General features: G+C 41.6%; 1 protein-coding gene across 1 annotated transcript in view; it reads right to left on the bottom strand.

Annotated features, from left to right (window-relative positions):
• The window catches only part of LOC118415148 (voltage-dependent calcium channel subunit alpha-2/delta-3-like), a gene marked incomplete in the record, with an annotated part of 40377 nt that extends 29713 nt beyond the window's left edge, over window positions 1-10664 (bottom strand). The window contains 3 exon segments of the mRNA XM_035819517.1: window positions 8186-8299; window positions 10105-10186; window positions 10310-10664. Of these exon segments, the coding sequence (XP_035675410.1) occupies window positions 8186-8299; window positions 10105-10186; window positions 10310-10404 (291 nt within the window).
• Between the last annotated feature and the right edge of the window lie 4672 nt (window positions 10665-15336).

The following is a 15336-nucleotide window of genomic DNA, read 5'->3' as shown; positions in this document are numbered from 1 at the left end:
TCTAATTGCGATTTTGTGGAATGGCATTGGAATCAAAATGACTTCAGCATACTTGACATAATCATTGGTAAGGATGGTATTTTGAATATAGACTGACTAATGTTAACCTGAGACCTTCTTTCCATCTCAGCCCTACGGAATTGCTCCTTTCGTTCCAACAGACGCTACCCATTCTCAAAACATTACATCTGGCTTACGGTAATGGGCTCCGGAATTGGAAAATAGATTGTAACCGTGCAGTGCATAGAAAGATGGAACTAACCCTTCATGTTGTATTCATATGGCATTCTGTCATGAAGACAATTCTGTTTGTCTCTTATCCTTGGCGGAATGTTCCATAAACTACGAATTTGATTCGCCTCAGGATACATCACCTTTCCAGTGAACACATGTTTAGGTATTCAAGCCCTGTAAACCCTTCACCGATTTTCGATATTTCTTAGATACGAATACAGACCCTGGCAATAATTGAAATTCCATTGTCAGCATTAACATTATCTTCAAGTGCCTAGTGGCATGTATGGTAGAAAGTTTCCTTGCTATTTTAATAGAAAGGTATATCTTTACAGGGAGGGGTTGCCTGCACTTCCCCATTAACGTACTTATGAACCAGGAGCTTAACTGTGAGTCCGCTACCAATTGAGCTACAGGGACATCCCTCGGCATCATTTTCAGGAATACAATTGCAAGGGGATTGAAAAAAGTAACGTTCCTGGTGATTTACCGCCAAGTAATGAATGGGTCAGACCTTCTTTCATAACGAGATCTGAGAGGTGTGGGCAACAGGATTATGCATCTTTTACAACGACTTGTCATTGTATCAGTAGATAACGAAGGAGGTTATATCTGCAAACTTTTTACTGAAACCTTGGATGTCCTCAATGAATGATATCGGAATCTTGTCATGCTCAACAGAGTGTCTAAAGGCATAGCAGCTAGGAGTTCTTTTCCCAACAAGTGTGTCCACATCATATACCATCAAGCTGTAGGGCGAAAAATATGGCAATGATTTTGCATTTCATTAGGAATTACTATGCAATAGATGTTTCTAGAATGAGTAACGTGGGCTTTTGTGTCGTCCTATCACACTTCGTACTAGAGTTGCCTTCAGGATAAAATGCTTACGCCATATCAAAGTTTTCCCGTAATGCTGTTTCAGCTATATTTTATCGCATTGCAAGGAGGTCTCTGGCGACGCTTGATGCAGATGCACTAAGATTTGTCTCGACACCGTACACCACTTGGCAACACTGGCCAGCGGCGGTCATGGCATCCGGAAATGACGTATGCTCTCCTAACTGTTACTGCTGCCCTAGAGGTCGATACAATTTCTGCATGGACATAAAACCTATAAAACCTGCTCCGCCGTCCGCAAGCCACCGGCAGGGTTACGTTCCTGACACACACAGAGCGCTTCGTGAATCTTTTATGGGCAACAATTGGAAATGAAAACAACTCCATTGTTGCGCAATAGCAATATCGTAGCTTTGCTGCGGCGTAGTCCAATTGGCAATAACGTGGATTGATGGACGTTGCGTGAGGCACTGAAAGACAGCCGCAATGAGAAGTTGATTCACATGCGCCAGGAAAGCTCAAAACCATTTGGAAAGAAGAAAGAAATTACTCCGTCTTTGCCAGACAACGTTTCATTTCCACATTTTGGGACGTAGCTTTGAATTCTGATGAACGCGTGATGTATATACGTAGCTGAGGTCAGTTACCGACTTGAAAGGCAAACTGTCTGTAACGTGTCTTGTTTGTCTAACCCCTAGGGACAGGAATAGATTGGTACCCGGTTGAAAATGCACATAGGGGGCGCAGAGGTGTGAGCAAGCACGTCCGATAGACCAGGACGTAAGGTCATGGATGGGAGAGGGGTCGTGTAAATACCCGTCCCACCCAGTCACTGCCATACTGAGATAGAATATCAGAACAACTCAAATCAACCACTAAAATATGCTCTGTATATTCAGGTGGATAATGGTTTAGTTTACATGGTGTGGTGTTCATCCACGTGCACACTTTACTAGGATGAACTTCATATCGAGATGCTGGTCATCTGCATTCTGATGGTTAAACCATACAGTATCTGCGGGTGAAGAAAATGGGTACTGATTATCTTCTGATCTTCTGTAACAGTACAGAGCACCTATTCCATCTTCATAGTCAGAGTTTGAGTGAAGAACATTCCCGGAAAATGCCAATATGCAAGAGGAGATGAGACAACAGCGTTTTTCTCAAATTGCCTCGTCAATTCAAAAGAACTGCTATTTCATGCTGCTATGCTCATGGCTGCTTATAGTTAGAGTCAAAATTGTTTCCGGAAAAACGTTCATATGTAGTTCTAGATAAGAGTAGCTGTTTCAAAATACCGATGTTGACGATAATCTTTTGAAACAGGTCTTGACTCTTTTCAAAAGATTACCAATTACCTAGACTTCTGCAAGTTCAAATCTAAGGTTGACATCCAAGCAAATCTAAGGTTGACACCCAACCCTCCAACCGCTGTCTGACATAATTTCACTAATAGTCTTTCGTGATATGAATATTTTGGTTCAAAATCAACAGCATCGTTTCCCATGTAGTATTCAATTGAGACATCAATGCTTCTTCCGGCGTGAGCCGCCTTGAGCTGGTATGAAGAGGCAGCGTGGGTTGAGCAGCTATTCATTTGATGACTTGCCTAGCGATGCTCGACGACTCGGAAAGCCCCTTAACTTCAAAGTCATCTCTGCACATTCAGAGGAAAGTTATTAAGATCAGACGGTACATAAAATCCATTTTCCTGCCTTTTTCTCTTACACAATGGGCAGTATCTCTGGATTAACCAACAATAGAAGACGTTCAATGTATAAGCTTGTCCACTGTGTCTCCCCAATCGCTTCTGTATCTCCTTTCCAAGAAACCCCAATGATTCACTCCACGTACAATGACGTCATCCTAAGAAATGAACTACTTGAAAACCTGACCATGTAGATGTTAAACACCACTTTTCAAACAACGCGATAATACAGAATCGTGTGTTGTCCGTTATCGAACGGGAGTTAAAATCTTTCGCCACAAAATATGAGTAAATCCCTCCACCTGATGAGAGCAGTCGATAAAGCTCAGAATCTCGGAGTGCTGCGAGATTTTCGACATCGATTCAATTACATATTATCCTCATGTGCATCGATTTTTGGAGACACATACAAATAGTTGCAGTAGGTTTGCCAATGGGGCCGCTTGCGAGGTTGAATGTCAGATAATATCAGGGAAGGAATCTCACAGTTCTCTTCTAATACAGCACTAAAACTGGAGACGTTATGCTCGAAGATAAAATCATCCCTAACCCTTTTACCTTTTCTTCAGGCACAATCCTTCCCACTAGCTTACGTCGGTACACAATACAGCTAAAGATCATAACAGTAGATTCCAGAGCTACAATAAAAGGAACTACTTCCAGTAAAAATATTGCTTTACACAATCCATCCTACAACGTATGTTAAAGACCGAAGATTAAAACCATTTCATTTCCCACACTTAAGTCATAGATTCATATCAAACCATCAATGATGAATTGTCCACTTTCAACATACCATTCAGTTGTTGCCTGAAAATTAAACAAGTAAAACATTTGATTGTGGCTAGAAGAAGTGGTGCGCCAGTAGAAAGATAACAAAACAATAAAAACGACTTTATACCAACCTATGATTGACTCCATTAGGACTATTCACTTTATGTAGGAACGTGCACGTTTTAATGGAAACCCTGAGGCTATCGTCTTCCCTGGCCTTTAGTAGTAGTTTGGGTGAAACGAGAGACATTGAGTACCCTATGGGTCGCGTAAAGAACCGGGTCGAGTTAGCCGCTGGGAAGTCAAACAAACCGCGACGCATCTTTAGCCTTTTTTCTTTTGCTGTTGAGCATGAAAACTCAAACACAGGGATAACGTTTTCAAGCCAACTTTCATATCGTACAAAGTCTCCACGCAGTATACCATTACACTTTCGTGTCCGAAGATGACAAGTTTTGAAGATAGGCACAAAAGGTTGGAACTCCTTTGTCGTCACCCTGACATACTTGTTTTAGCCGAACTGATCGCATGCCGTGTAGCCAGCATCTTCGGCGTATCAGACATTTCGCAACCATGATTGTATCGTAACCCTATCCTCCTCTGCTATCGCGACGTCCCAAAGGCCACAACGTAGGTACTTAAACCTTTTACGTCACTGCCCCTCAAGGCAATTGAATGTATACACCAGCGCATTTCAGAAATGAGAGAACAGGCCTTTCTCGAGTATTACACGGCTCCCTCTGTAGAGGTTTACATAGCTATGCTTCAGCCATGTCGTGAGTCTTACAGGATGACATTCCGGCTGCTCAGCGCCTGGCCTCTTGGTAAACTGGACACGGGCTACTGAGATGTCAGCAGCTTCATGGTAATGAGCACACATTATCCTTTCCTGTGACCTACTTCGCAGGCAGACCATGATGGACCTTGTTGAAGGAAAAGTAAAAGCGCCAGGGATTTCCAGTCGTCCCTGATGCGCTACATGAACATGGTGGCAAACCCACGCGATTCTTGTCCCATGCCTGTTTTGATAGTTATACATTGTGTATTCTGAATCGCCCGAGTATCAAAGGTCTCAACAACCAGTGTGCAGGTTTGGAAACCGTATTCTACATCGTTGATGAAGGTTCAGATATCCAGGAAAGCAATATCATAGACCATTCAATCTACATAACGGGATAAAATTGGATATTCTACATAACACTGAGTAGCTTCTTTTCCTCAACCCACGATCCAATCTAGAATAGCAAGGTATAGTTCCTACTTCTTTTGAAACGATGATGAGAAAGAGAGATAACAAGAACTATTCTCTGAGAATTGCTCGCCTTCAAGATAAAGCTCGGGGCTCTTAACTGCTTGTCAGCAATTTCATTAGAATTCAGATGAGGCGCTCCGCCCTACGATAAGTAAATGATCCGTCCTGGGATGTTCACAGCAGTCTAACAAGGAAAGTACAGCTTCGATTCAACAGCTACAATATTTCGTTAAGGTTTTTTCTCTGTGCTGCCTCAGTTATTTGCCTCAGTGCCATCCAAGTTTGTTTACCGGAGCCCCCATAAAGTAAGTAGGAAGATACTCATACTATAACGTAATCAAGCACAGCAAGGATATTCTCAGTGGCGCAAGATGGATTGAGATATGTATGGTTGGCAAAAGGAGAAGTGTTCCAAAAACAATTAGCAACATATTTGGATTATCATATGGTCACATTCTTTTTAATTTCAAAATTTAATATCAAAAGCATTCGAATCGTGTAGTTTCATCGGTCCCCATTGTGAGTATGATGACATTATGAGCAGCTTGATTCAGTTGACTCTATAGAATTTTATACCGATTGTCTATTTCTGTATGCTCCATAGGGAAGGACAAATGACTGATAATTCTACCGCTGGTAGTCTTTGTGTTCGTCTTTTTCTTTGATTTTCTATCTGTTTGGATGATGCATATTGGTTTGTCAGGACTATAGGGCGGGTTGCTTTTTCAATGTGTAAGATTGTAAACCGTTGTTGGCTTATTACAAGGTACAACAATGGCTACTCCAAAAATATCACCTTTTGAGGATCAGCGTGTGTAACCTATGTAAGGAGGTCATTTGGCATGGATGGAAAAGAGTGTTAAAACCTCATTAAACCTCAACGAGACGAGATCACATCGAGAAAGGGCGGCCCAGTGTCCCCGAGGACGCGCTGCATTAATAATGTATGGTGTGCGCCATAACATAACGCTACATCAAGCAACAGACCATGTAGCAAGCTTGTCAGGACGCCCTGGCATTGTCTGCGGCGGCCGCCAGGCACAGCTGCCTGCCCCGGAAAGGTTAATAATAACGACGCGTCTGCGATGAATGACGAGCTTCTGCAGGCAAAATAATGCCGTATCCATACGGCAAACATGACACACACAATATATGATGGATTCTCCCCTCCATCATTAATTGATGACTTTAATTAAAACATATAGGTACATGTGGGTATGATGAGGTCCTATGGACAATACGAGTGCGCGCGATTGAAGAATGGACGTTATAAATGCATAGTATAGTTTGGTGTCATTTATCAGATCCTATCACCAAAACCGCTGTGATGATGAGGGTTAGAGCAATCTACCTTTGTATGGAATGTATTACAAACAGGGAATGATAGCGGTGTAGAGAAAGTGCCCACCCTCCAACACAGCACGGGTCAACGCCTACGATAGTTTGGTGACATTCATTGGATACTGTTGCCAACAAAACATTGTGATGATGCGAAATAAAACATTCTACTTCTGTTCAGGATTTATGTCAAACAAGACGTGGTATCAGTGCTGAGAAAGCGCCCACCCTCCGCTATAGAACAGCCCTGATATTCGTATTGTCTCTTCCGTGGAAGAGACGAGTTTGTCATCCGGACCTGTCACGCTCCACATAGCGGCGCGCCCCGTGACATGAAACATGCTGCCAATCTCAGGGGAATACCTCACAGAAAATTAACGTGCGGGAGGCCTTTACAATGCGGTAACGTTTGCCTGGACATTCAAAAACACGCTTACTGATATGATAACGCATAGACTTCAACAGTTGATACATACTGGTCATTCGTAATTGTCGTTTTAGAAATTTACAAAAACCAGTGGAGAATGGAGGCCATGGAAATATCCCTATCATCTATTATACATCAATGTGTATTGGGTTACATCCGGTATCGATGGTTGGGAACAGCCTCTGCAACATTTACTCTCTATCCAGTCCATGAATCATTGTCATCATGTTTTGGATAGATCACTTTTTCATCCAGTCGCGACGGATCTGTATTCTAATTCTGGGTTTGTAAATTATTCTTCATATTGTGTTATGAATTACTAATTAGGTTCTTGTTCCAGTGATGGATACAGTAATTGAATACGTCGTAGGTTGGTACACTTTGTAACCATGAACGATTTTAAGATACATATCCATAGGTATACATGTTGAATATGGGAAAGGAAGATTGACATATTGACATTCCACGATCTAGAAACATCGTCACACCTGACCTCTGACCTATGGCGTCATTGCTATTAGGGAAACATTAAGCTTTGGTAATCAATTCATCATCGATCTGACTAAAAACTCAATCAAAAACGAGTTAAGCGTTAGGCGAATAATTTTCATGGAATAGTCTAGAATATATTTTGTCTTTTTTAAGATCTACATATTTTGTACTATCTGCCAGGTACCAACTGTCGGTCATAACGTGCGGTCCCGTGTAATAATGACAATCGTTGCAATGCTTCAATAACAAACATTCCGTCATGGTAAAGGAGGCAATTGCCAGCCAGTGAGTACTTAAGTTAGATTCATCACCACGTTTTTCCAATCCGTGGAATCAAAAGAAAAATTTTGAAAATTATAGAAGAATGATAGAATGAATGATACCAAAATTACCAAAATTATGGGATCCACTCTTTACTTCTTTTCTGTTATTAATTTGATTTGATAACTTTCATCGGAATCCATGATATGAAATATTGAAGGCCATGCGGTATATCAGGCTATGATGTTGTGAACTCACAGGGGAATATCTTTCGGGAGGACAAAATACTAATGACATAATATATATGCGTACAGAGCGTACTGTATTGTTGGCAATTTTCGCTTCAATGTAATGTATAATATATGCGTCATTTTCAATGTTCCTGTCTCTTTAGATTATCATTTACGTGACTGGACATCTATTGTTCGGCTACACGGAAGCGTCTTCCACTATTGCAAATTTAACATTTGAAGTCTCCACTTCATTTAGCCGATTTTTTTCTATTTTTTAAATACAATTTTCTGTAAACACGTTTGTCTCTTGCTATGACACTCGATACGTTAGTACCTATGTGAACGCCCTATTCTTTTAGAGTACATTGGATGCCATATAAAGGATTTTATAGGAAAATACTTTGTTCATGTGCTATTAATTTCCTTATGTTTACGCTCTACGTATATGTCATAAACAATTTAAATCATAGCAGTTATGACATGAAAAATACAGTACTCGTCTTTGCACATACAATAATTTAGAATTGAGAATACCGACAATAAAGGTCTATAACTTTGTTGTATTATGTATGCTGTGTTACCTAACAAACTATCAATGTAACAATAAACCCAAAGCATCCACCTACCTCCACCGCCGACCGCTTGGAAGCCAGGTTATCGAACATGTCCTTTGCAAACTTCTGGACCATCTCAGTGCCGTTCATCTTTACTATCTGCCAGTTGTTGTTTTCTTTATATTCCTGAGAGGGAAAATAACAATGGAATCATTTTACAACACATTTCATCCAACTTATTTCATTCAGAGCTGTTTACTTCGCTTACGATAAATGACACTTTAATAAATCGTTTGTTGCATCAAATTATTGCCTAAAATTAGTTCCATACTCGGTGCAAGCTTCACTTTGTCTATACGTAATATAATCATGCTCGGAAGCCATACAAATTATACACAAAAGAAATTACACAGGCCTTGAGCAATAATCGTCATTTGGCTTTCAGTCTTAGCTTGTTTGGATCACCTTTTTGCTTTTTGGTGATATGGTATGTCCATCTAGCTAACTGGGAGGCTCAGAACATGGATTTAACATTCTGAAATATCCTCTGGGTATAGAGGGGATCCCCTATGGCGCGTATGCCCTCAGGGATGGATTTACGTTTGGGCGCAAATATCGGTCATCATGGACAGTCCCTGCCCTGGGAAAACGGCCTCCCTTCACAGTGGAAGAGCAATTTGATCAGCTAAATGAAGGCCATTTATTTGCTTGCGGCGTTAATTTCTGTTGCGTTAATTTGAAGAAACATTCCCCAAGCCTAAATATTGTTTGAAGCATACAAAAAAAATGAATAGTGATATTAGCGTGGGCTGATCAACCAAATACAGTTGTAGTATATTCGCATGTGGCCTTCTTTTCGATTAAGCTAATTTGTCACTACGTCTACCGTAAAACCAAACACCGTGACAGCAGAAAAATAAAATCGCAATTTTATTAGATGAATGGATATCATTCTTTTCTCGTGGCATCCATTTTAGTCAAGTTGATATTCCAAAATGTACTGTAAGGTATTGGCTTTTGTAGAATCACTGTAGGAACTTGAATGGAACGATGTTACCTTTCACCTTAAAATAATGAAAAAAAAAATGTCATCACATTTAAGGGCCAGGTCATCACTCATACAGTCATTATCTAATAGCCCTTCTCTTCGGAGATATGCTAATGAATCGTCAATTGTTTTAGTATTTTATATCTCTTAAGATGAGGTATTAGATGCATGCTAAACACGGTTGATAACGGAACTGATAATGGCATATGTAAAATATCTTCGTGTGTATGGGCTAGTCAAAGCATTTGAATAACCGACGATATACCTTACAATTTGATACTGCTTTAGCATGGGGGGAGGGTGATCTTGGTGAGTATAAATAGAACAGGAGTAAAATGGACACGAGGGATGATAGTGCCATGCATGGCCTCTCTACTTCATTTAAATCGAGGTCGCAGTAATATACGAGGTCGTATCAGAATACGAAAAAAACGCTGGCATCGGATTTTATGAAGTAGCCAGATATTTTGTTTTACTGTGAAACGGAGAGCGATTTCGGACGTTCGATGATTTCATGGTTTACACAAATGTGTTTACTCTGTAAGAGCTATATGTGTCACCCGTATTGAATTTCGGACATCGATGGAATGAAGGTAGAGCGGGTACCCCGGCATGCCTTTCCCTGGCCCTGTACAGGAATATTGTAGCGAGACTCCACAATCTATAAAAATCGATCGCTGCCGTCCATAGTAAGCCGGCCAAATTTTCTTCAGCCCGATGCATTCGGGGTGAAGCGCGGCGAGAATACCGTCTGCGCCTTTTTAATTGCTAGCGTGTGGGTGCCAGAATGGATGTCTGTTGATTCAGGGGATGAACGCCGTTTGGTGAGAGCCCTGTATCAGGCGGGCCGGCCAAGTATTTCACCGGTAGCGGTGATATATGCAGACAGATGACATGATATCGTAGTGATGTATGTCCATGTAGAATTATTGTATATGCTTACAGTTCTGAGGAGGTCTGCTCCGCTGAAGTACGTGCTCAGTCGGTACAGATTCGCACCGAAATTCTCCGCCCATTTTCTGACGCTGTAGGAAAACATACAGAAGACAGCTCAGGATATATTTAGCATCTCGCATAACTAGAGAACGGGCTAGAGTATGTCCATTTATAAAGCAGAGGGAGAGGATAAAATAAAACGGAAGACTTACTCTACGTCGTTGAAACCCTGCTGGGAGCCAGAGGGTGTTATCTGTGCGAAGAAGAGGCCGAAGCCGAGCCCGAACAACATCACCGACCACCGCATGTTGAATCCTCGGGTGGACTGCTTCTCCCTGCCGATGGCACGCGCGCTACTCTACGGACGGCCCAGGCCGAGTGGACACTACCTCATCTGCTCCGTACACACGGGGTGCTGTTTGTGTGGAAACAGGGTGGGCAAACAGAGGTGTAAGACGACGCTAGCGGTGACAACAGTGCGGACGGAAGGCTGTCTGAATATCGGCGCTGCTCGGCTGCCCTGGCTGCAGGGGATGCAGGGTAAAACAGGTGCATGTAAAGGTGGCGCGTACCACTGCGGACGGAAACACGGGGAGGGGAAGCATTCTCAGCGCCTGCTTACAACAACACAGGGCTGCTTAAACGAAATTGTCGTAACGTATACGGAAAATACATTGATAAAGCAAAATTATGTTATTGTAGACAGCCTTCTTTGTGTAGAAAATATATTATGATGGGTTAGAATTCCACTAACGTAGGTCACCGTTATGAAGCGTATCGGTCGTATATGACATCCTATTGAGGATATCCTTTTAAAACACACGAGTAGTACAGGAACCGTCTTGGTGCATTTTCGGTATGTTTAACGGTCGCACACACCCGTTATTCACGGCACAAGAGGGAAAGGGAACTGATCCGGTCGGACGAAATAATTTGGAACATTCCACTTGGTGATAGGGAGGGACCCACGAGAGATCACGAATTCCCCACCGTATCGACTGTGATCGATAAGATAAGACTAGCCGGGAAGTAACCAGGTAATAAATCAGCTAGGCACGGCGAACAAACGCACAGGAGAATATCTCTAACAACTGCTGCGGGCGGGCACTGTTCTCTTTACATTTACAAGCAATCTTTTAAATGTAAAGTTGGGACTGTGGCATCGTTAAGATACTAAGCGTTTGGCGCGGTGGAGCAGTTTCTGACATCTCTGAATATTAGAAATCGAAAAATCGTGAATGAGATATGAGACTGGTTTATTGACACTTCACTGAGTCACCATGCTTAGTAACGGCAGGCACAAAACCAGTATTGGCGCCAAATGTAATCGATTTAATCGAATTATCATGGCATAAACAAACAGGGTATTAGATGCTTTTCAGGCATAGAACATAGAGAACTCTAGTCCAATATTTCCTTGGTGATTAATGCCACATTAAATTGTACTTACCATTCCGTATTCAATATTGTAATACAAAAATGTATTATGTAATTACCTTAATAAAGTACATGCTACATACGATCATTGAAAAAGTGCGGGTTCTCAGAAACATGCACCAAAGACGGTTTTCTTGTTTTTGGATACCTCAATTTTACGCGCCGTTTCCAGTTGTATCACTAGTAGTTAATATTATGTATATATTTGTAATCTAATTATATCATAATACCATGTCATTTTACGGTGGTGTTTTACGCATTTTGCAAAAGGCAAACAATAAAAGAACGTACAAAAAATTCTCGCCTCTTTTGTGTCCTTTGTTGTGCCCTTGTTGTCTCAGACGCCGTCCGTGGTTTGGCAACTTATGAAAAATTAACAGCAAAGCTCATGCTGTTCCTTTATTGAAACGTTCTTCATTGTTGCGTCTGTTGTTGTAAGTTAGAAAGAAAACAATTCTTCATCATTGAAAAAGAAGCACTGAGACAGGGACACCATTCTAGGAAAGATTGAGGATGAGGTGGTAGCTGAGATCTATCGGTCGGTTGGTCCGGAAGTGAGATCTCATGGGTTTTCAACCGTTCCAATTACACGGAATACATACATTATTTGTAACTGTCTGTCAGTTATCATTACAGCACTCGTGTCTCAAGAACGTAAAAAATCAGGCTGCCCCTATATTACCAAATATACATGTACAATGTATATAAATCTGTATGTGACTTTCAGCCAATGCATATGTATGGAGGTGGGTTGTATTTATTTCCTCTGCCTTTGTCATACTGTGAGGTTCAGAGCTCAATACGTTCAGTCAGGCATTCTAGCATTATCAGCTTTCGTCACCAAAATGGCAGCCAAATTTACCTGAAGCGACGGCCCGCGAATTGAGGCTACCAAGATAAATACTAGAAGGTCACCCTTGGCCGCCAGTCAAGCGTGCATCGAAAATGAATTTGGCCATTACTATTTCATCTTGGCTCTCTTCCTCCAATTCTCCAACTGCATTCCCGTCGCCGTGGTTTGTAATATCGGAAGGGTGATGGAGGGTCCCTCGGTGCGATTTGCGGGCGGGAGGTGCGAGTTAAATCCCCGCGTGTTTTTTTACGGTGTCCCCGTCCTCACGCGACAGCAAATAAAAGGTGAAGGCTATAGGAGGCTAGAGCACAGGTCAGGATAGAACTTCAACTAAAATACTGTCTAACGCCAGTTCTGTCTAAAGGCCCCCTCTCACTTGACGTGCGGCACGCTTGCGGCATTGCTGCGTTCGAAAACGCAGATGTACCGCCACGGAACCTAGAGGTGCCGCAAGCAAACCTAGAGGTGCCGCAAGCAAACCTAGAGGTGCCGCAAGCAAGCGCGACGTTTTTTAAAAAGTTTAAAAATAACGCAAGTGGCAAGATGCCGCAACAGTGCCGCAACAGTGCCGCAACAGTGCCCCAACGGTGCCCCAACAATGCCCCAACAGTGCCGCCACCATGCCCCAAACAGTATCAAGGATATATTTTGCCTATTTTACACCAAGAATCAAAAGTAAACATCATTTTATCACTGAAAAACTATTTTAGATGCATTTCTGATAATTTTACATCGGTTTTCGATCCAGTTAAAACACTGCGAATTCCAGAAAACTTACCTTGTATCCGTATTCAGAGTTAACTTAAAAATACATCTTTTGATTTATTTAATGGAAAGTAGGTCAGTATTTTATACTTGAAAACAAAAAATAAGTAACTGGTTTATCGATTAACCTACGGATGTAGAGATAAAGGTTATCGTACAACGTTCAAAAAGAAATTATTTATGTTGGATGATAACGAGTTTGCGTTTGCGTTATAACGTTACAAGCTAATCATTGCTGGTAGCCTGCCACCGATAAAATACAAAATTGCAGTCATTCAGACCCATGGGCCATATTTTTCTCACTTTTTACAAATATGATAGACTTAGACATCAATAGGCTGGCAAGCCATCCGCCGACAATGAAAATACTCAGCGTCATACAAAAAAAGTATGAAATTGGTGAATAAACATATAAACATACATAATTACACATAACGTTACATGGTGCAAAACGTACACATCGAGTGAAATCTGGTATATAGTTCGTGTCCGTTCATTTGGGTCATTTCCTTTACTGTAAAAGTCTTTCAAGGTTATTTATAGCATATGTACCATATAATTCATTATCATAAGGGAAATCTTTTCATTATAAATCTCATTTTGGGGCATTCTCATCATTTTACAGTGATTTTTGATAAATTGACAACGCTGCAATTGCCAATAACATGTTCATTTAGTTTAGAAACGCAACAGTGCCGCACGTCAGTGTGAGTGCAAGACAAAATCGGCGACATTAAAGCCCCGGTCACAAAGCGCGTACGATTCCTTGCGATGGACTATTCCGCATATCGTACGATGAGCGCAGTACATCGCAACAAAATCATAAGCATCGCAAGCCATCGCAACGCATCGGATGGTGTTCAAAATTTTTCCAGCGTCGCACGATTTTTCACTTGTGTCTCTTCTGTATAGCCGTCTGACCGCTTTTGTGCTTCTTTAACCAACAAACATGTGGACGTAGCTGTTAAATACCTTCCTATAATATCTTTAACTGTAAAAATAAATTGAAAAAGACCATGACAACAGTATTACAAGCAAAAGTTCAAATCAAGCGTGAGTACTGGTATGGTTATCTCGGCCTGCTTGCCGGCTCTACGTGTCAGGCTCTGTCGAAGATCGTATCATGATATGCTATCAACAAAAAGATGCCATCATACAAAAATCAAATGATAAGCATTATATCATATATATTTCCGACTCATAGAGCCTGCCTTTATGTTCGAGTTGTCCCCATGGTTATTACGATTATGGTAAACTGACCCAAGACTGCCAAGACCGACGAGAGCTGAGATTTGATCTAATTATAAACTCACGTGCATGAAGCGATCAAACTATTGTCTGCATCACCTGTGCGTGACGCGCTGTTCTCTGGTTGCGACTGTGGCAGTTGCGACTGATATATTTCCCCTTTTCGTCAATATCGACAATATCAGGTAAAACTGAAACCATCACAACATACTAAAAAATCATAAATCTATAACCTCATCAGTAGACAAAAATTGCCGTAATGAACTCTGCTATGGGGGCAAATAAAACCTTACGACGATAGCGAAATTTTGAACATGTTCAAAATCCATTTCAGCTCTATTTTTCGCCATACGACGCTCCCCGATTTACTATGATTCACTGCGATTGACACAGGCACGCTCTTATGACCTCATCGTACGATCCACTACGCGCTTTGTGACCACGGCTTCATATACTTAAACCATTGCTTCCGATTTTCTTCCGACTTACGTCGCACTGCGATTATCCTGCGCATCGGAAGGAATCGCAAGGAATCGTACGCGCTTTGTGACCGGGGCTTTACACAACAGTGCCGCAGTGAACGAACGCAGCAATGCCGCAAGCGTGCCGCACGTCAAGTGAGAGGGGACCTTAACGCCAATTCATCTTTATCCGCGGGGTAACCTATATTCGTTGTTTTTGAAAACCGTGTATCAATCCGACGGATAGTGATTTTAAACGAATATAGCAAGTCCGTCCGTCGACTTTATATCCCTAAATATCCCTTTTCTGAAAGCAACGGAAATAGGTTAGTCCACAGATAAAGGTGAACTAGCATTACAGGTCTCCTGCCCCATAACTTAAGAAAGGGATGAAGAAGTATCGAAGTTCAAATATAATCGGTGTAAAAGAAAACGATGACGAAGCACGCATACAAAAGTTACTGCGCTGTTTTTC

This window comes from Branchiostoma floridae, chromosome 5, assembly GCF_000003815.2.
Source record: "Branchiostoma floridae strain S238N-H82 chromosome 5, Bfl_VNyyK, whole genome shotgun sequence".
Classification (NCBI taxonomy): domain Eukaryota; kingdom Metazoa; phylum Chordata; class Leptocardii; order Amphioxiformes; family Branchiostomatidae; genus Branchiostoma; species Branchiostoma floridae.
Note: the sequence above shows the minus strand (reverse complement) of the source record. Positions and strands in the feature narration are given on the sequence as shown.